Source organism: Bombyx mori, chromosome 3 (assembly GCF_030269925.1).
Source record: "Bombyx mori chromosome 3, ASM3026992v2".
NCBI classification, from domain to species: Eukaryota; Metazoa; Arthropoda; class Insecta; order Lepidoptera; family Bombycidae; genus Bombyx; species Bombyx mori.
In genome coordinates, this window is record NC_085109.1 from 9,267,970 (window position 1) to 9,290,785 (window position 22,816).

General features: G+C 37.6%; 1 protein-coding gene across 1 annotated transcript; it reads right to left on the reverse strand.

Annotated features, from left to right (window-relative positions):
* Positions 1 to 12: 12 nt before the first annotated feature.
* LOC101745197 (short-chain dehydrogenase/reductase family 16C member 6) lies at positions 13 to 21,233 on the reverse strand. The gene is made up of 8 exons (XM_004931690.5): positions 21,145 to 21,233; positions 19,128 to 19,259; positions 11,406 to 11,685; positions 8,142 to 8,257; positions 2,371 to 2,490; positions 1,780 to 1,941; positions 1,030 to 1,229; positions 13 to 257 (listed from the first exon to the last, which is right to left on the reverse strand). Exons 3-8 carry the CDS (start codon positions 11,674 to 11,676, stop codon positions 155 to 157), a joined length of 972 nt encoding a protein of 323 aa, XP_004931747.1. The 5' UTR covers positions 11,677 to 11,685; positions 19,128 to 19,259; positions 21,145 to 21,233; the 3' UTR covers positions 13 to 154.
* Positions 21,234 to 22,816: the final 1,583 nt, after the last annotated feature.

Here is a 22,816-nt window from a genome sequence, read left to right on the forward strand (position 1 = left end):
TAAAAATACAACTGAATTACAAAATAATTTATTTAATAACATTGACACCATTTGAAAATTGGGATAGTTCAGTCTCTTCATACACATGATACACAAAGTCTTATAACAAGGCTTGCTTAGAGCACCAACGCAAAGAACGAATACCATTTCTACACTAACCACCTGCTACTTTAGGCTTACCCTTGAACTCCATCATTGACTGAGGGCCTTTCATTACTCGATGCATCAAATCCCAGCACATTTTAGCTGGGAGTAGACTAGAAAAAAAAAGTAAAAGTACGGGAAACCAATAGGCTACAATAATATAAGAATTTTATTAAGTAATTCTATTTAAATATAATATAAATTTTACTTAAAATTCTAAAAGTGAAATATAATAAATAAAATTATTATAGAGTGGTTACCATCGGTCATGGACAATGTCAACGGCGCAGTCAAGTTCTACCGAACGGTGTATGTTGGAAGATTTCAAATGTGTGTATTGGAAACTGTATTTATTAAAGTAACAATTTAAGCTACGGGATTTCAGGTATGAGTACATAACCTTTAGGTACATATTAAATTCAAACAAGGCTGATTCATTGAACATGTATTGAAATCGTCGTGGGCTAAAGGTATGTCTAGTACATACGCGTTGAGCGATGCGACTGTACCAGTGTTCGAATCTCGCAGGCGAGTCCTATTTTTTTTTAATGAAATACGTACAAATGTTAAATATTCTACGGTGAGGAAACAACATCGTGAACAAAAATGAAATCCACAAAAAAAAAATTGACGTAATGACTGGTGAAAAGACTTCTTGTGAACTCGCACTGGTATGTACCACGACCAAGGATGGGGCAGCCGTTGTCCTATAAAAACTTAAACTCAGAACTCGTGTCTCAAGGTGGATAGCGGCACTTACATTGTTGATGTCTATAGACTCTGGTAACAACTTTACACCAAGTGCACCAGGTAAAACATAGGTACTTCATTAATGTAAGCAAAAAAATATATGATTCGACACCACGTAAAATAATTTTCACTTACCACTTCAGAGGTAACAAGTATCTGACGGAACCGGGCATGATGCAATTGACTTCATTCTTTCTGATGGAGTCAATCATTGTTTCCGCAACATAGTCCGGTTCTAGCATCGGCATCAGACGAGGAGTAACTCCGTTAAACATTCCCGTGTTAATATAATAAGGACATACAAGGGTAGCGTGGATTGTATTGTGACCGTGGGCCTGTAAAGAAGAAAACCCAATTTGTATAATTATGAATGAAGAATGTTAGTTCGCACCGATCACGTAATTATACTGCAGACTTCTGGTGAGAAGCAGTTGTGTGTTCCAGCTGGTAGGATGGAAGAACCTAAGGACTTATTTTAATACAATTGAGATTCCAACTTCATGTTTGTAATAAGACAGTTTTATCCACGTTATGATGTCTATGAGTTCCAATAACCGCTCAACCTTAGGCGTAGGTTAGTAGATGAGGTCATCTAGTGATCTACACCATTTAAAATTAAATGAAAACCTTTAGGATCTAATAAAAAATATTTATGCTTGTATTATGATATAACCAAACATGAACTGTAAACATAAAACATCAATCTATATTAGGTAATAATTTAATAAAGTGGAATTAGGCTATCTACTACAGTGATCTGCTTTGAAAAAGTTTTTATTTTAATTTGTGGTTAATGCCAGTTATAGAAGCAATACTGCTAAAACTATACAACAGTTAAATTATTACTACTAATTACTACTAATGTATGTGAAAGTTATTAATTACCCTTAGCTCTGTAAAGAGGCTCTCATGGAAGCCCACTGTTGCAAACTTGGTAGCACTGTAATCAGTACAGCGGTACGTGCCGAGTAGCCCTGCTACAGAACCCACGGTGACTATGTGCCCTTTGCCGCTCTTAATCATATCTGGTAAAAAGGCTCGAACCGTCTGGAAATAATGTGTCATATGAATTGACAATAAACTCTTATTTCCCCTTCCCCATGTCTAAGAGCCATGACCGTCGGATTCTCTTTTATGTTCTCTATGAACTCGGATAGCCACTCACTAGCTGGGTTTTTTTTTATTGCCCTTGTAGGCAGACGAGCATACGACCCACCTGATGGTGAGTGGTTACCGTCGCCCATGGACTTCAGCAATGTCAGGGGCAGAATCAAGTCGCTGCCTACCGTTGTACCCTGCCGTGGTAAATACATCTGCCCACTTACAGAATAAAATTCTTATATTAATAATAATAATATTTTTAAATTGAGACTAACGAGAAAACGATACTCATGTAATTTTTTGAATTAAGATTTTAATATCGGCTTTTATTATTATTTATTCCCACTTATTATTAACTTGTTTCAGTAAACTTACCCAATAATGAGAAAGTATATTAACTCTATAAGTGGTTTCTATTGCTGTATCGGTCAAGTCTAATAGAGTTTCACCAAACACGGTGCCTGCATTGTTTATTAATACGTCAACTTTTCCCACCTAGAATGTAACGTGAAGTTGGTTAATAAAAAACAAAGCATGTGCAGTATTCTCCGAACCTAAAAAATCACAATATGTCTCGTCATTGTATAATTGTTGAACGTAAAAAGATTTATATTTTGTTTTTGAACATTAAAAACAAGAACGTTTACCAAAATCGTATTATTCTGTAATAGTTGCATTGCAAATAGCATCTGAATATTATAAGGAGACTGGCTGTACCCGTCCGCTTTGCTGGGCATTTAAAATTAACATTATTATTTCTCATCCCCCCAAAGAGTCTCTTCATTAACGCCCCCGCACCTGGTGTAGGGAGGCCAACGCTCATATAAATATTAGCCTATCCATTAAGTACATGTATTTTCTACATGGATACCAAGTTTCAAGTCAATCGGATGCATGGTTCAGTAGTTATAACGGAACAACCGTAAAAACCACTGTAGATTTATATATTAGCATAGATGTCTATCTATTGGAAATTATGATCTTTCTGCGTTCAATAGTTTTGATGCATAATAAATATGTATGTGTTTAAACGGTAAGCAGCCGCTTGGCTCTGACCCTGGCATTGCTGACGTCCATGAGCGACGTAAACCACTCACCATCAGGTGGGCCGTATGCTCATCTGCATATACGACAATAAAAAATAAATAAAAAACTCCAAATTTATTTTATAAGTGTTATGTTTGTAAGTAAGTATTCACTTCAGTGTGTCAATAAACGGTGAACGCAACGTACGTGTCTATTATTTACTAGTGGCGAACGCGGAAAAAAAAAATCAATTTGTGGCTTGTTTGTTTCTTGTTTGGACTAATTAAAATTATATGAACATAATGTCGGTGGGACAGTTGAAAGAATTCGCGGTAAACAGTGGAAACTGGTCCTCATATGTTGAGAGATTGGAAATGTACTTTTTGGTGAATAAAGTGACTGACGATTTAAAATTACCCACATTAATTTCCATTATGGGTGAGGAAGCGTACGATTTATTATCGACATTAGCCAGCCCTTCGAAGCCGTCACAATTAACATATGCTAATGCTGTAGCGATGTTGGCAGCTCACCTGCAACCGAAGCCCTCAATCTTGGCGGAAAGATACAAGTTTCGACAACGTCGGCAGCTGAATGAGTCAATAGCTGACTACCTCACAGAATTAAAAAAAATATCAAAAAATTGTGAATTCGGCTCGTCGCTGGATGAAAATCTGCGTGATCAAATGGTTTGTGGATTAAAGAGCGAAATCATACGGCAAAGGTTATTTGCCGAGGAGAAATTAGAATATAAGCGTGCAGTTACGTTAGCTTTGTCATTAGAAGCTGCGGAGAGGGATGCGATTGCAGTGGAACGTACGCCAATTGAGGAGGTTAACAAAATTAACTTCAATGAATGTTCAAGATGTGGAGACAGGAGACACCAAGCAAAGGATTGCATATACAAAGACTACGTGTGCAGTTCATGTCATGAAACCGGCCATCTACGAAGAATGTGCCCCAAAAACGGGCTTAAGAACCAGGCGGAGGCAGCCGGGGGTTCAGCACGCACCGGGCGCCGGGGGAACCGGGGTGCAGGCGGCAACAGGCGATCGTGGCGCGGGCAGCGCGGTGCGGGACGAGGAGGCCGAGAGCGGGCTCCTTTGCACTTATTATACGATCAAAACAACGATGACACATACAACAACTTCAATAATGAACAGGACGGGTGTGGAGAAGAAAATGAGCCTATGTACCAAATGACATTGAGTAATTATAAACCGGTGTGTATTAAAGTTAAAGTCCAAAATTGCTTGCTCAAGATGGAGGTCGATACTGGATCGGCGTTATCTTGTATTAGCAAGAATGTTTATGATAAATATTTTTCTAAGGAGAAGTTACAGGCATGCTTATTAAATTTAAAATTTTACGATGGCTCAATCATTCGGCCTTTAGGGTTTATAAACACTATAGTGAAGTACCAAGGTGTTTCAAAAATGTTAGACTTGTATGTCATAGACAAAGGAACGACTAATCTATTGGGCCGACAATGGTTAGCTGAATTGAATATTAATATAAAAATATCAAAACCTACGAGTTTTAAAATACAACACAGTAACTTTGTAACCGAACACGCACGAGACTATAATAAATTAATTAATGAAATTGTTTCTAGACATAAATCCTTGTTCGACGGCACATTGGGTAAATATACGGGGGGCACAGCAGAGTTAATCGTGCGGCCGGATGCGGTGCCTATCTACTGCCGCGCGCGACCGCTGCCGTATGCGCTGCGCGAGCGCGTCGATGCCGAGCTCGACGCGATGCTGGCCGCCGGCGTCATCAAACCGGTGGACCACTCCGACTGGGCCACGCCACTTGTCGTAGTACGCAAAGCGGACGGCGGTCTGAGAATATGTGCGGACTATAAGGTAACCCTTAACAAAGTATTAGCAATCGACAGATTTCCGGTTCCAAAAATGGAGGACTTATTCAGTAATCTCAGCGGAAATAAATTTTTTACTAAGCTTGATTTATCTCAAGCTTATAATCAAATAGTCTTATCAGAACGTTCTAGCGAGTACACGGTTATCAATACACATAGAGGATTATTTAAATATTCCCGCCTCGTCTACGGGTTAGCTTCGAGCCCAGGCATTTTTCAAAAACTAATGGTAAATATGTTTAAAAATGTCCCAAATGTAGTAGTTTTCTATGATGACATATTGATTAGAAATCAGGACCTAGACAGTCATTTAAAGTCTATAAAAGAAGTATTAGATATATTAGAAAGGTATGGCTTAAAAATTAAAAGGAGTAAGTGCGAGTTCATGGTAACAGAAGTGAGGTATTTAGGGTTCATAATAGATCAAAATGGGGTTCGTGTAGACCCAGAGAAAGTCAAATCAATAGCAACAATGCCACACCCAAATAACGTGACAGAATTAAAATCTTTCATCGGTATGGTAAACTTCTATTCGAAGTTCATACAAGATTTGAGTGCACATTTATCACCTTTATATGCCCTTTTAAAAAAAGGTAAGCACTGGATGTGGGGAAATGAACAGAATGCTGCTTTCCTGAATGTTAAAAAGTTTTTGTGTAGTACAAAAGCACTCGCACATTTTGATATGTCTTTGGAGTCGGTGTTGACTGTGGATGCGAGCGCGCGTGGTCTGGGTGCCGTGTTGGCGCAGCGCGGGCCAGGATGTCAGGAGCGCGTCGTTGCATACGCTTCACGCGCACTCACCACTCATGAATTACACTACAGTCAGATTCATAAGGAAGCATTGGCGATTGTTTTCGCGGTGGAAAAATTCCATCAATACTTATATGGGAGAAAGTTCATACTACGGACCGACCACAAACCTCTGGTGAGCATTTTCGGGCCTAACATAGGTATCCCGAGCGCGGCAGCTAGCCGCTTGCAGCGCTGGGCTATTAAACTATCAGCATATGACTTTGAAATCGAGTACGTTAGGACAGATAAAAATGTAGCCGATGCACTTTCACGGTTAATCGAGTCTCAAAAAAATGACGTAGCTTCCGAGGAAACAGACTTACCCGAGCAAACCTACTTACACTTCTCAACAGAAGCTCTGTTAATAGATTATAATGTTCTTAAAAAACAAACTAGTAGTGATCCAATCTTAAGTCGCGTATTAAGTTATTTAAGGGACGGATGGCCCTTAGACATAGAAATTAATGAATTAAAACCATATTATAATAGGAAAAACGAACTTTATATTGAATTAGGATGTATAATGTGGGGTCATCGTGTGGTTATACCCTCTTCATGCAGAAACAAAATAATAACGGAGCTTCATGATCCGCATATGGGCATAGTGAAAACAAAATCGCTAGCACGTAGTTACGTTTGGTGGCCGGGAATCGACGAAGCGCTCGAGACGGAATGTCGCGCTTGCACCGTGTGTGCTGCCGTCGCAGACGCACCTTCTACACACGCGCCCCGCTCGTGGCCCTGGCCCTCACGCCCCTGGTCCAGGTTACACTTAGACTTCTTAGGCCCCATAGGTGGAGTCACTTACCTAGTTGTAGTGGATTCATGCTCCAAATGGATAGAGGCAATTAAAATGCAGAGGACAACGGCACAAGCGGTTATATCGGTACTGCGGGACTTGTGGTCAAAATTCGGCCTGCCAAAGCAAACGGTCAGTGACAATGGACCGCCTTTCTCGAGCTCTGATTTTCAGAAGTTTCTGATTCATAATGGCATAAAACATATTTATTCAGCTCCCTATCATCCCGCCTCTAATGGGGCCGCTGAAAATGCAGTTAAAATTTGTAAACGTGCGATTAAAAAGGCATTAAAACAGAATTTAAACGTAGATACAGCTCTGTGTAGATTTTTATTAGCCTACAGAAATACAGAACATGCAACTACCGGCGATAGTCCAGCCAATATATTACAGGGTCGAAGTCTCCGTATGAGATTAGATAATTTAAAACCAGAAAGGCAATCTCGAGTTATCGCGCAACAAGAGCGGAGCGAGCAAAACGCAGGGGGTGTGCAGCGACAACTCGAGCCGGGCACTAAGGTGTGGTATCGGGATTATCGAGGTCTGGATAAATGGGTACCTGGGACGATCCTCAAGCAATTAGGTAGTCGTGATTACTGTGTACGATCTAGTTTTGGAACCGAGAATCATAGGCACGTCGATCAGCTAAAATTAAGGGTTACAAAAAATATAGATAAAGTTGATACCTTTGCGTCGATTCGTAAAAATATAAGTCCCGAACTGATCGCGCAAAATTTAGACTTAAGAACACAATCACGTAAGTCGCTATCATTTCCCATGACAAGTGGCGAGGAACCAGTGGCGGTGGTCAACGATTCGGGGAAGAGTAGTTCACCACCAAAAAATAGCACACCGGCACAGGATGCTGTATCGCCTATTCGTGGCAGCCCTATGAGACCCGCTGTGCCGATAGACAAGGGAGCATGTAATACTGGTGGTAAGAGTATCAATGAAAATGTGACACCCAAACGTGAACGTCCTGTAAGAATACGCAAGCCACCAGTTAGATATGGATTCGAGGAAATAGATTAAGTATATAGTTATAACCTCTCTTTGTTTTTTTTTACTTTAGTTTGTTATGTACGCTTAGTTAAGATATATATATATATATAAATAAGGGTGGAGGTGTTATGTTTGTAAGTAAGTATTCACTTCAGTGTGTCAATAAACGGTGAACGCAACGTACGTGTCTATTATTTACTAATAAGAAAAATAGTGATGAATAAAATGAGTAAACTGATAATTAATAACGTAGCAATGCACCTACCTATATTCTACAATGCTCTATCCTTTTGGGTGACTGGAAGAGAATGCCTTCGTCATTAGGTAGGCACTGTATCTACCCTTTTGGCGAAAATGAATAAATAATAAATAAATATTTACTAACAATCACGCCACGCTGTTCGTAAAGAACTTGTATTACAGGTACCAGATCACGGAAATAAATGTAAGATTTTTATAATACACATACATACATACATTTAATATACATCCATAACCCTGGAAGAGACATTTTATATTTATCATAAAAATATATCCCCTTGGTGGGATTCGAACCCGCGACCCCCTTGTGCAGTGACCATGTCACTTACCACTACACCTGACGGTCGTTGAAGTGTAATAAATAAAGCATATAGTTACTTCTCTTTTCACTTTTTCAGCGGTTTCATATACTGCAGCACGATTGGCAAGGTCCACGACGTAACTTATAATATCGTATCCTTCCTCGATAACAGATGAACATGTTTTTTGTAATCCTAAAACAGAATCCTTGTATGTACGTTTGTCTAAGATATTTTTTCAATCTTGTATTTAAGTTGGTATGATCAGATTTAATATTTAAGGTATTTCTGTATTACTTCGTAGTCTCGATTCTCGCATCGGGCAAACATTCGTATGATGAACAATTTTGATCTTTGTCTTTTTAATATCTGTCTTTTTTTTAAACTTATAGCATAGTAGTATATAAGGAATCCTAGTTTGGAGGTAGATGACAGTGTGTGATTTGTGCCCGGTTATTATAATTCATATCAACTTAATACAACTTTAAGGTATTGGTGGTAGGACCTCTTGTGAGTCCGCACGGGTCCCACCCCGCCTATTTCTGCCGTGAATCAGTAATGCGTTTCGGTTTGAGGGATGAAGCAGCCGTTGTAACTATACCGATACCTTAGAACTCATCTCAAGGTGGGTGGCGCATTTACGTTGTAGATGTCTATGGAGTCCAGTAACCACTTAACACCAGGTGAGCTGTGGTCTCGTTCAATCGTCTAACCAATAAAATAAAATAAAATCTATTGGGGTAGCTCGCATGTAATTGACGTTTGATTAAGTGAAGTAAGTATTTTAGGCCCGTACACCCCTTTTATTTCCAAGCAATCCTTGATGACGTCCAAGAGCATTCTTAGGAATGTTTCGAGTGGACGAATTCAGCATTGTAGTCGCTTGGAAGGGAAAGTTAAATTGGCTAATAAAATGCTGTCAGTCTTCAACAGAGCGAAGCGATATCACGGCCACGTCTGTTTAAAGATTTATGCTTTGTAAAGCATAGGTTTCGGCTCATGTAGAAGAATACGGGCTGGCTGGATCTCCTAAATGCCAGTTATGTCTATTTCAGTTCATATTGAAGAAGGATTTCTTAATATGTTGTCTAATATGTTTACTGGTGGTAGGACCTCTTGTGAGTCCGCACGGGTAGGTACCACCACACCGCCTATTTCTGCCGTGAAGCAGTAATGCGTTTCGGTTTGAAGGGTGGGGCAGCCGTTGTAACTATACTTGAGACCTTAGAACTTATATTTCAAGGTGGGTGGCGCACTTACGTTGTAGATGTCTATGGGCTCCAGTAACCACTTAACACCAGGTGGGCTGTGAGCTCGTCCACCCATCTATGCAATAAAAAAAAAAATCATTGGTTCTATGGGAAGGTCGTTTATTCTACAACAACATAGCTAGTCGCTCCTAATTTCTAACTATCGCCTGAGATATTATTCACAGTAATCTGGAATTAGCATTGTGTTGCTACCTTAACGTGGCCACGCCATTACAAATCCAGGTCTGTAAGAGTCCTGAGCAGAATTGTATCCTTGACTTTGCTGATGTTTATAAGCGACAAGAAATCTTACGGAGCATGCTCATATGCTATAGGAATCTTATTCATAGGTTTTTGTTTTGGTTTAGCAGAATTTAGTTTAGTACTAAATAATTAGACATATTACACATTGTGGAAATGTTTAGATTGTGAAATTAATGTGAAAATGTATAATTTATAAGGAGATTGCGAATTCATAATGACTAACTGATTGAAGTTATGCATTATGTAAATGACCCTCATCGGGTAAATCTAAAACTGAACTAAGATTACTTAATCTGTAGCGAATGTTGTCGACCTACAGATCAAATTGTGCAGGTAACGCGAGAGTAGGTAATCTATTCGAATGCAATCTAGTTTATTTAATAAAACGTTGTTTTTTTAATTCACACTAATTTTAGTATTGTAATAGTGAGGTGTCTATTGTATAGTTATACGTATTTGTTCACTTATTGTCTTATTTTATATAATACTACTGCTACGCAAATATATCTATACTAATATTATAAAGCTGAAGAGTTTGTTTCTTTGAACGCGCTAATCTCTGGAACTACTGGACCGATTTGAAAAACTCTTTCAGTGTTAGATAGCCCATTTATCAAGGAAGGCCAATATAAGCGACCATAAGACCAATATAAGCGGAGCACCAATAAAGATGTTTCAAAATCGGTTTTTCTTTCCCGTTCGAGAGTTTCCGCTGCGTGCGCTGCAGAAACGGTGGAAAATAATGTATGACAGAATTGTTCCCCTTTAAAAGATCTAAAAAAAAGGCCGCGACAGCATATGTCTATATGTTAAGGTTGGCTCACTATACAGCTTTTTATGCTAACCAAATTTGTTGTAAAATAAAGCATTATTTGTGAACTATTCCACGCGGACGAAGTAGCGGGCAAAAGCTAGTATTACTACAATTTGATATTCATTCAAATGGCAGAGCAAACCAAATATGGCGTACAGATGGGGCAGACGAGAACTAGAATTACTAATAGGTACTAGAGGACGGCTTAAAGTTGAAGAATAAAATTGTGATTGAGATAAATATTGAGAATAGTAAAGCGTTTATGAGAATGTAGCCAACATTACTTGCCATTTAAAATATAAATTGAGTTTGTAGCCACGAAAATGTGCTTAAATATTATTATTACAAAGTTATAATACACCAAAATACAAGTTTGATACAAAATAAACGGTAAAAGCTGTATTTTGAAAACGTCTGTGGCTCTTAGAATCAACAACTACCTACATACCTGCTATTAAATAGCTTCATTGCAAAATAATAGCAGGCGAATATGTAATTTGCAACTGTAACAGAAATCTTTATTACATACTTAATGTCATAAATGTGATAGTGATATTGTTTGTTCATCTTTCACACCGATACGAAATAACGGATTGACACTTTTTTTTTTAAGTTATAGTTTTAGGTCAGAAGACAAACTATTTATCCCAAAATAACATCGTATTCCCACAGGAAGCGACCATCACTTACCATAACCAACCAACCAATAATTTTCTTCATTTCGTCCTCCGTTCACGTCAAAAGGAAGCAATGGCTTGAGCAATTGAGCTATCAAGCATAAATCGTTGAACGGATGCGGATAAAATTGTTTTTGCTGTGGCTAGTGTTAGCAAATTCACTCAGTTTGAGCCCGTGAGCTCACCTACCAGTTCTAGAGTATCTGGAATAGCTCTTTAGGCTACCTTAGTAGTCCTATTGGGAAAGTTACTTGTTATGCAGACAAAGCCGCGGGCAGAAGCTAGTTACTCCATAGATTGTTCGAGAGCCTTCAAATCAAGTATTAGATAAAACTTACCTTCTTTATTAATATCCCATACAACGACTTTTGCTCCAAGCCTCGCGAGTTTTATGGCCAGTTGTCGACCGACTCCGCCTCCTCCTCCGGTTACCAAAACCACGTCCCCTTTGAGACTTTTCATGGGTCTTATTGCGTAGGGCACTAAAGTCCAGAATAGTGATTCTAATATGTAATAACAAGATAGAAGTAAAAATAATATTGTGTCTTTTGCTATGTCAAAAACGCTAGACATTTGTGAGGGTGAGTTTATTTTTGTTCCTTCCAACATCTTTTCAATCTGAAACAATGAAAATGAAAAATACTGTAGTTTTTGTTGATACTTTAAACATGTTAATTAATTAAGACTTGAACGGACGTTCTAATTAATGTTTGTCTTGTGGTTTTAAATTTGGCCTGCCGTTATAACATGATTTAAAGATAGGTTAAAACAAAATAGTATAATATTGCTGTTGAGCTGTCTCATGTGGGTAACGTGACAATTTTAGATAAACAAATGCTGGAAGAGCTTATTATATTTGTGAATGGATTAGAAAAAGAAATTAGAAGAAGAAATCAAGCCCGCTAAGATTGCAACAACTAGACTAGACTAGTTATCTAATGTAAATTGTTGACATTCAGTAAAGTTTCATAAGTTGAATTATATCACATTTCTTTCAAAGTTAAATGGACTTTTTAAATATGTTAGTTTTGTTCGTTAGTAGTTCTAATACATACATCTGGTACAGTTTTCCAAAGTACAATTCGTGATAATAATCAAGTTAAGACGACTGGTCGATTTAATAATCAGATTTTATAACAGGACTTTAAGAAAATCGTTCTTAACATTTCGTAGAAATGTACTGTTCCTTTACAACTGATATACAAAGACAGAAAGTGTACATTGTACGTTGAACGAAAAGAAATTCTCAGAGTTGGTTTTCTTGTAAAGGATTTATACGCGCGTTCGCTAAGTGAGTGGGAAAATCTGACATCGGCCAGAAGTTGAATAAACTCTTCGGATAATACTTTCGCGATTGCTCAAAAATTGAAAATTATTCTGATTTTGATGTGAAATATCTATAGCCGCACGTAAAACCGATTTCTGGGGTGGCGACGCATGCCGTGGCGACGCGTCGCCATGCGCAATCGACTGTGCGATTCTCTCCCACTCGATCCGGCGTTAAGCCATCTCTCTCGCTACACTGAGCTCGGATACCTATAGTGTATACTCCGTAGTGTATACAGTGTTGTTTACTACAGTACACATAGCCTGTCTTTTACTTGAAAACAATATACTTTTTCGTAATATTTAATTTTATCATTATGACATATTTAGTTCCTATCACAATCTGTTCTTTTCTGCATATTACTTTTACAAAATAATGTCGATGTTTCACATCTGCCAGGCGTCCCGTGACGGCTCACATTTTTTTAAGTTTAAAATTCCGTAAAGTATTGCACAATAAACATTCTGAATATGCATCTCCTGTCACTGCTGATGTCTATAAGCAACGGTGATCACTTATCGTCACGTGAGTTTCTCGCCGGATCTTTTCAGTGGGTCGCGTTCCCGATCTTGTGGTAGATTCTGCGAAGCACTGCTCTCGCTAGGTTTAGTATTAACAACGTCACCAGGTGATCTCACCGACTCTCCCTATGAATCTAGTATGACCCCTCGAGGTCAATAGAACAGGTAGAAAAAAAATTGGCACGTGAGCTGTAACATAGTTGTAAAACGGCAAAAAATACACTATCTATTGGTGTAATTACTAGTGAATATTTGTAGCTCCGTTACCACACCAAAAGTAATTTTATTACTACTTCAAACATTTGTGTTTGGAATAGACAATCGTGAACACATTATTGTACATTACAAAACGTGATTTTAGAATGTACACAAAAAACAATTTGTATTCAATAATTTAGATTCTGCCTTGGCTTCGGAGCTATGGATGAATGTTTTTTTTTTATTAAAACTTAAAATTAAATGGTAATGTATTATGCAAGCAAGTAATAAGTACATTACAACTGAAATCGCAATGTCAACAAATTTTGGAAATAATACTTATAATAAATAATATAAATAATAAATAATATTACTGGTGGTAGGACCTCTTGTGAGTCCGCGCGGGTAGGTACCACCGCCTATTTCTAACGTGAAGCAGTAATGCGTTTCGGTTTGAAGGGTGGGGCAGCCGTTGTAACTATACTGAGATCTTAGAACTAATATCTCAAGGTGGATGGCGCATTTACGTCGCAGATGTCCATGGGCTCCAGTAACCACTTAACATCAGGTGGGCTGTGAGCTCGTCCACCCATCTAAGCAATAAAAAATAAATAAAAAAAGTAACTACATATATATGTACATCAATTCTTCACATAGAATATTGCAAAACTTTTGTGGTTTAATCTGTCGTTTATTGCATTATAGTTTATAGACTCGAACTTTCGAAACGTGTGGTGTATACATACGTGCAGAGTGCTTTAGAATTCTTCGACAGGTAAAAAATTTTGTAAAGTTTCCAAAGTGTTACAACAATACAACTATATACAACAAACTTTGAAATATCATTAATTTACATCAGCGAAATCAAATTTCTCATGAGGTCATGCCGTTTTAGACTTGCTCTGAATCATCAGATTACTACTGCTTTACCACATCATACCGTAATATCAGTTATCATAATAAGTTTTAAAAATTATTAAATATGTGTGTTAGAGTAGGTAGTATCACTGGTTTTGCTTATCTTAAATTTTCTTCTTCAGTTTTGAAGACTGCTCGAGCTTATTCAAATTACGAATGACATTTTGATTTTTCCACAAAAACGGAGGCCCGAAATCATGGCCCTAAGCACGTCATTACGGATGCTCCCGATCCATTAACGGTGCTTTTAGGTACCTCAAGCAACGGTCACCATTTTCGCCGAACCCGTCGCTTGCAACGAAGGGCTCGACGAGTAAATTAACCCATAGACACAGCCCACTGAGTTTCTCGCCGGATCTTCTCAGTAGGTCGCGTTTCCGAACCGGTGGTAGATTTTGCGAAGCACTGCTCTTGCTAGGGCGTGTTAGCAACACTTGCGGTTTGAGCCCCGTGAGCTTACTTACCTACACGTTAGGGTGAATCTGAAATAGCCTCCAAGGCTATCAACATAGGTAGGGAAAAAAAAGAGCTTCGGATGCCCTTTAGACATTACGGTTAGGTAGGTATGACAGTGATTCCGTGACATATACGATTCTAAAAAAAATATATTCATCCATTAGGTTTTACTGTTTCTATTACGAGGAGGGATCAAAACATGGCACTACGGACATCCCAAGGCAACTTTGGCCGAACGGTTTCGTAAGAATTTGTTATTATGTAGCCTAGTGGTTTAAGAAATATGAGTGCGGCAATTTGCTTTTACGACGTTGATGGCTTCAATCACGAATGACCTTCTGTTATACAAGTGTGCCTTCGGCTGCACAGCTCCTTGTGATTACGTACATAGATCAATCACGAAGAATAATCTATAAGATTTGGGATTGCAACGGCTTGTCAGCTATTAAAATTGAAGCTGGAAACATTATATTGATTTTTTGTTCAATGGTAGCACTATCCTGCCTATTTTTGCCGTGAACAAGAACAACAGTTTTTCGCCGGATCTTCTCAGTGTAATGAGATTCCGTTTCGGTGGTAGATTCTGCAAGGCACTGTTCTTGCTAGGGCTGGTGTTAGCAAATTCACTTAGGTTGAGCCCGTGAGCTTACCTACCCTGTCCGGGAATAGCTCCTTAGGCTATCAGCTAACAGGAAGGGGAAAAAAATTGCTGCGAAGCGGTTGCAAGCTTAAGGATTCGCATTCCTTTTTTCTTTTTCTTTTATTGCCCTTGTAGGAAGACGAGCATAAGGCCCATCTGATGGTGAGTGGTTGCCGTCGCCCATGGACTTCAGCAATGCCAGGGGCAGAGCCAAGTCGCTGCCTCCCGAATTCGATTTGGTGTCTCATGGTGGACGACAGCATTCACGTTGCGATTTGTGTGGTCTCTAGTAGCCACTCAAATCAGTCACCGTCAACGTTTTGTTACCCAATCAAAGCATAATGTAGTAGGTTTAATTTCCAATAACGATCGCTAGAGACTAATATATTCACAAGGGACTCGATTATTATGACTTCAATGTTCGAGATGTGTGTAGTGCATAAATAAAACGTATCCGCACTTAATTGTTTTTTTATTAGGTCGGCAACGTATCGTTGGTTTATTATAAATAGAATGAGTTTTGAAAAAAAAACAAAATGGTTCACATAATTACTTGCAGACGAATTTACGAACAGACAGCTTAATTACTTTTTCTAATTAAAACGATACTAACTCTTGTTGTGACGATCAATTTATCTTACTTAACTTAGCAAGAACACGATTGTATTTTATACATATTGGTAATATGTTCTAGAACCTTTTATATCCGCTTATTTATCAAGTGACGTATAAGGTAATCCACTACTTGATCAAAGGTAGGCCAGAAAATTTAACATCCCGACTTTTGTTGCGACTGCATTTATCGCTGCAATACAGCTTTAATTACTTGTTGTATAAAATTGTATCTACTGATTTTTTTTAATAAAAAATATTGTTATTATTGTTCTACTAGATTTATTTAAAGTTTTATTAGTCATACAGTATTTTTTTAAAGATATTAAAATAATAATTTCTAAAAAGCACTATATAAAAATATATTGCCGCCGATGGCGGTTTCAACGACATAATCCACCAGTGGTTAGGACTCCAAAGTGAGAAACCCCTCACAATACGCGCAGTATCGAGGATAACTGCCTTCTGTATCAGGATAACGAAAGTTTCTTAAGATGTTGATCGAAACTTTTTGCTATCAAACCGTGTACCGACAAAACTATTGGAACCATGATGGTTGAATCAACATGCCACATGGCGGTAGTATCTTGGGCTACGTCTAAATATTTTATTAATTTGTCCTTTTCTGCCTTCACGAGGTTCTCGTCATGAAGAATGGTCAAAACTAACACTGCTCGACGGGCAGACCGATCTATTATTACAATACCAGGCTTATTGGCAACATTATACCTAACCGTGTTTTTTTTTTTTATTGCTTAAGTAGTGCGTAACATGACCATTTTCAAGAACTGTTCGAAGTTGGTATTGGTAATAAGGTACAGCAGAATCATTATTACTATTATTATTATTAGATTTATTCAGTACCGCTACATGTTAGGAGTTGTCTCTGCCATAAGTGTGACCAAACCGTCGCAGTTTCAACCTGCCGCTTATGAACTGTTATGAACCCATTACAATTCTCCAGTTTCAAAGGTAGAATAGGCGATGTCCTGCTTAATTCCATATCCAGCTTACATTCTACTACATTCAGACAAGGGCGCAGAGATTATTCAGTTTATTGATCCTGATTTTGCATAATCATTGATAGTATCTATAAGCATTACTCTGACATGTTGTTTGACATAATTACCTACTAGACTAACGTTTTACTACCTAAAACTACCTTTTCACATAGAATTTGAAGGCTTTTATTGGGTACCCTACGACTATCTCCGAACGAAAAGTCTTCTGGTTGAAATTCTGGCGCCTTGATAAGTTCTTCTTCAATTGATGTTGGAAAGAAGTAATTAACGAGAGGCATCGGCTACGCCTCTAAAACCAATGGACATCAGCCGGTAACGTCAGTGATGTGAGCAGCGCTATTTCGCTTTGAAACTCTATAATGACTCCATTAATTGCGTACGTTATTCAATAAAACAACTGACTAAACTGACCGAATTTGGTCATTATTGAGAAATTCAACCCAAATTATAATTAAAACCAGATCACGCCCTTCAAACCAGTTAAATGATTTTAAATGAATAGTTTTATTTTATTTTATAAAAACGTATTATTTCATTTCGTTCCATCGGAAGACGTGTTTGGCTTACGTCCCTTTTAACGGATTGTGGTTAGCCGTGATCCGGTTTAAGTTCCAGCCGGTAGAGATATGATTTTCCTGTGACTTCGCTTTGTGAACTTATCTATATATTTTTTTATATTTTCCAGAATTTCTATAAATTAAATGGTTGTCTGGAAGAGATCGCTTTTAGCGATAAGACCCCCTACTGTACAAATGTATCTGCTTTTTTTTATTGTTTTTGAATGTAAATTGTGTTTTGGTGTGCAATAAAGTGTATTCTCTCTCTCTCTCTCTCTCTCTATAATTTATGTAGCTAGTAGTTATATTGGATCGTTTTGTAATTAGGACGTTCATTCTTCGAATAATTTGACTGAAATATTTTGACTGATCTGAGACTTTAAGCTTATAACTAAAAGTCGTCATTTCCTTGGCGGTAAAAATATTGATATAATATAAACTGCAGCAGCACCCTATTGAGCTCTGATCTCTTTTTAGTAAACATTATTATAATTCTAATGAATTTGTATTTATAAAATATCTATCATAATCTTATTCATATTATGACAAACGAAATAAAAAAAAATGATGTTTCTGTATTCTTTAGTGCAGCAGAGAGAACGAACATGGGACGATCGATAGCTGAGTCCGGTATTGACATGCGAGCTTTTAGTTTAAATAGGAAACTGGGAATTATTACAGTACCTTTTGTTCTAAGCTAATACCTACAAGTTTCCGCTATTGAAGTTACCTTTATATTTTATTTACGTTCCTTACAGAAAATTAAAGAAAATTTAAGAAACATTTGAGTACAGCATTAATTGATAGTGAATTAATAGCGAGTTATATGCTTAATGTTTTATAGTAACACGTAACACGTTTTTACGCCTTTTTTACGCCTTTGACCTCAGTATTTCGTTCAAGTTTCTTTCATATGCCTGTTGTTAAAATTTTATGGGTCATATTATTCATATACGTACAGCAATAATAGTTCCAATGCTGAGTTGAGCCCGTTGAGTTCGTACCGAAATAATTCTACTGATTCGCTTTTTAAAGTAGGTATTATTCATCGGAAGTAGGTAAGGAAAGTTGTTTTGTTTACCAATCACCTCGCAGTCATGAATGTAAATTAAATGTATTTAAAATATATTCTTCTGGTTCTGATACCGAGAGTGGTTGTCGATGTTGTATTTCAAGTATTCTTAGAACTCGAACCAGCTATATCAAAAAAATTGTACATAAAACAAATACCTAAATAAAAAAATACTTCTGTAAATATCAAAGAGTAAATAAGATTTTTAAGTTTTCGAGAGACATAGACACAATTAAACTTTTAGTCGTCCGTGACTACGAAAAATATTAAGTAGGTATTCGTAACGTCGGAAATAATATAATGACAATAAGATACTCGAGAATATACCATAAAAGTTGTTTACATTGAACAAAAAAACTATAAACGCATTTAAATGGTGAGAATGTTTAAATAAAAGCAGAAGACTAAACTATTTTGCACTGTAATTGCCATCACAATAATAGAATTATTATCTGTTAACATCTATAGTTGTGATACTAATATTTGTCAAGGAATCAATCGCTACTTTGTAAAAAAACCATAAACAAATCGTTTGGTTACAGTTAAACTCTTTCACACACACGTGCAATCTTTGGAAATTTAAAAACAAAAATATTTGAGCATTCTACGTGAATGTTCAAATATGGAGAAATTTCCATCATAAAAACGTTCAAATAAAAGTTTGCCAATTTACTTTCCATATAACATAAAAACAAATACTAAAATACTTAATATTTAAAATGAAAAATAAATCTTACCTCTATTTCAGTTTCTTGTAATATAAACGTTGTTAAAATACGATCTTAGACGTATCAAATCACGTTAATTCGTATCGCGCGGGTCTAGAGTCGGTGGCCAACTGCGCCGCGCGACGCACAAACTGCTTTCTCCTATAACGGTATGTTATACTACTTTTCATTGCACCTTCGGGCTTTGATTTGAACAGATAAACATTTTTTCTTAGAAGAAATCTCACATAGTAAAAATACAATGTAAAAGACATAGTATTCTTGTACTTTAGTAGTACAACTTCATTTTTTGTATAGATATCAGATTATGATAAGGTGAAAATAATAAATAAATATATTATATTTGGCGGTATTCTAGTAATATCATTTGAAGTCGTCGCGTCGTAGCCTAAAGGTTGACGTCGGATGAATTCGTGTGTAGCGATGCACCGGTGCTCGAATCCCGCAGGCAGGTACCAATTTTTCTAACGAAATACGTATTCAACAAATGTTCACGATTGACTTCCACGGTGAAGGAATAACATCGTGTAATAAAAATCAAACCCGGAAAATTATCATTTGCCTAATTACTAGTGGTAGGACCTCTTGTGAGTCCGCACGGGTAAGTACCACCACCCTGCCTATTTCTGCCGTGAAGCAGTAATGCATTTCAGTTTGAAGGGTGAGGCAGCCGTTGTAACTGTACTTGAGACCTTAGAAATGATATCTCAAGGTGGGCAGCACATGTACGATGTAGATGGAGAGATGGTCTATGGGCTCCAGTAACCACTTAACACCAGGTGGGCTGTGAGCTCGTCCACCCATCAAAGCAAAAAAAATAATATATGCGATACTAGACAACCTTCACTATATTTCAGAAATTTATAAGTACGTAACACGATGTACTTATCAAGTACTCACGGTTGCCAGAAGCGATGGTAGCGTTTATGTCTGTCAGCATATGCTAGCGTAGATGGATGATGTGTGGAGTGAGAGAAAGGACAAGAAAAGGAATGAGTATATCAGAGGAAGTGTGAAAGTAGATCTAGAGATTGAAAAATTAAAAAGCGGACGGTTAGCGTGGTTTGGACATGTGATGCGTAGGAGATGCATGTGACTAGGCGATGTATGGAAATAATAGTGCAAGGTAAAGGAGGAAGAGGTCGACTGAAGAAGATATGGATGGAGTATGTGAATGACGACATGAGAGAAAGAGAGTGAGTGTTGAGATGACGTCCGATAGAGGAGAATGGAATAGAAAAATTCGCTGTGCCGACCCCATCTAGTGGGATAATTTGGAGACAAAAAAGAAGAAGCATATGCTAGCAACATTAAGAAAGGCCTAGATTTAAATAAAGAAGCAAAAACTAGAAGCTTATTAAAAGAAGGTTTCTTCGTACCGTTACGAGCGGCGGGTAATTACAATAATGAAGTGTTAATTGACGGAAATTGTGACCACACAGGATATTGCAGTTAAGCAGTCAAGTACATTGTTGACATGTAGTCACCTATGAAATCAGGTTAATTGCAAAGTGTCAATTATTTACACTGTCATGATTACGAAGGGATCAACGCAGTAACGTTACCACTAACAACATTTATAATTACCTACATAATAATATAGTTCGATAGGCGTGTCTGGGTTTCAAAAATGTAGCTAACTACCAAAAGGCGGGAAGCCTAATTAATAATTTGACTTTTTTTTTTTTTTTTTATAGCTTAGATGGATGGACGAGCTCACAGCCCACCTGATGTTAAGTGGTTACTGGAGCCCATAGACATTTACAACGTAAATGCGCCACCCACCTTGAGATACAAGTTCTAAGGTCTCAGTATAGTTACAACGGCTAGCCCACCCTTCGAACCGAAACGCATTACTGCTTCACGGCGGAAATAGGCGGGATGGTGGTACCTACCCGTGCGGACTCCCAAGAGGTCCTACCACCTGAACCATATCATCACGCTGAAGAGTTTCTGAACCTTCCTTAGCTTTTCGATTTGTTTTATTTATTTATTGCTAAGGTGGATTAAAGAGTTAACAGCTCACCTGGTGCGAAGCGGCCAGCGGAGCCCATACGCCTCAACCGCGTTAATGTGGGCACCCACCTTGAGATTTCAGTTTTAAGTCTCCGTTTTTACAGTACAACGATTAACCCATGCTGCAAACCGAAGCGCTGTATGGCAGAAATAGTCCCCTGCCTACTGACACCACCCTTGGTAGTACTTATCCATGCGGGCTCACAAGAAGCTCTACCGCCAGTAATTACCCAAATAAAATTTTTTGCAGGGTTGATTTTTATTACTCGATGTTATTCCTTCACCCTGAGAATAATTTTTGATATGTACGTATTTCATTAAAAATATTGAAGCCTTTCTGCGGGATTCGAACACAGGCACAGTCGTATCGCTCGATACGAATGCACTCGGTATCTTATCCTTGAGGCCACGACGACTTCAAAAACTTGTTGATAGATGCATTCGCGGAGTCACTGTCCTCGAGCTATGAGGCTTTCTCTGGAAGCGCCCGGGTTGCTATTGATCGCATGTAGATCGAATTTGAAGCAAACTTATTGTTTTTTAACTTGAAGTCATCGATGGGCCATGCGGTTGAGCATTGTCTACCAATATCACCAATGTCAGAACCATGAGCTACTGTAGCCGCTTTGTATATCTAATGTGCTTAGGACGTCGGAGGCCGAAATTTCTTCAAAGTGTTACTTAATCTGTTTCACGTGTCAACTGCTGAGTATTAAACACTAACATACTTGAGCGTGAGGGGATAATGTAAGCCTTCACTACAAAAACTACATTTGTATTCGTATCTAGTAGAAATCTCATTAGCTGAGGTCGCACGTGCGTACTCCTACGTTTGTGTCACCGATTTATTATAACGTTTGTAGTGTTAGTTCGTGCATTACGATAAGCCGTTTGGAATAGTATACTTACTATGATTTTAATCCATTTTTACGTTATTATAAATATGTATCTTATTCATCTTATTATGTAGTGTTATCGAGCAACACTTCCGGCCTCTCATAAATTATTTACGAACTTAGGAAATACATAGAACTTATTATTGTCTTATAATATAATTATTAGTTTCATAATCAAGTAAATAGTTCATTCATATTTCTTTATACTTATAATATTTTATTGGCGCCTTCCGCTTGACAGCTTCCGGCGCAATAAACCTTAATGTTATTTATGTTACATAATTCGATATTATTAAATAATAATTGTACGTAAATAATCAGCAGAATAATTAAGATGAACAATGTTTAATATTACCTACTAAGTTTATATTAAAATAGGTCAAGATGATTGTATAAATACCGGCGGTTAACATATCTCTGTTGCATTCGTATTCTACCCACCGTAACGTGTACTAAAGAGAATATATTATTTCGTGTGGAAGTAAATTGTCTCAATTGTCGCCGCCACCCTGAGGATCCGTTTATAGTAGTCTCTAAAACTTGATCTTTTGATTCTGCTAACATGCAAATGGTATTTAAAAAACCAAGTGTTTAGATAAGGTATATTTCATCATTAGTGATGTATTGAAGTTTTATACTCTTATTAAACATCAGTATTAAGATAGGTTTATGAACTTTACCAATGATAAAATTTTATTCTTAATGTATTTTTTTTTCATACGGGTAATAGATGAAGATGTAGGTCCGTATAGCATAGCGGTAACTGGAGCCCATAGCAATTACAAA

Excerpts from the sequence above, each read along its gene's own strand:
- LOC101745197 (XM_004931690.5), bottom strand. The coding sequence starts at position 11,676 with ATGTTGGAAGGAACAAAAATAAACTCACCCTCACAAATGTCTAGCGTT. Across the intron at positions 8,258-11,405 it reads ATGGGATATTAATAAAGAAG|GATTACAAAAAACATGTTCA; the intron begins GTAAGTTTTATC and ends ATTCTGTTTTAG. Across the intron at positions 1,942-2,370 it reads ATATACTTTCTCATTATTGG|ACGGTTCGAGCCTTTTTACC; the intron begins GTAAGTTTACTG and ends CATTATTTCCAG.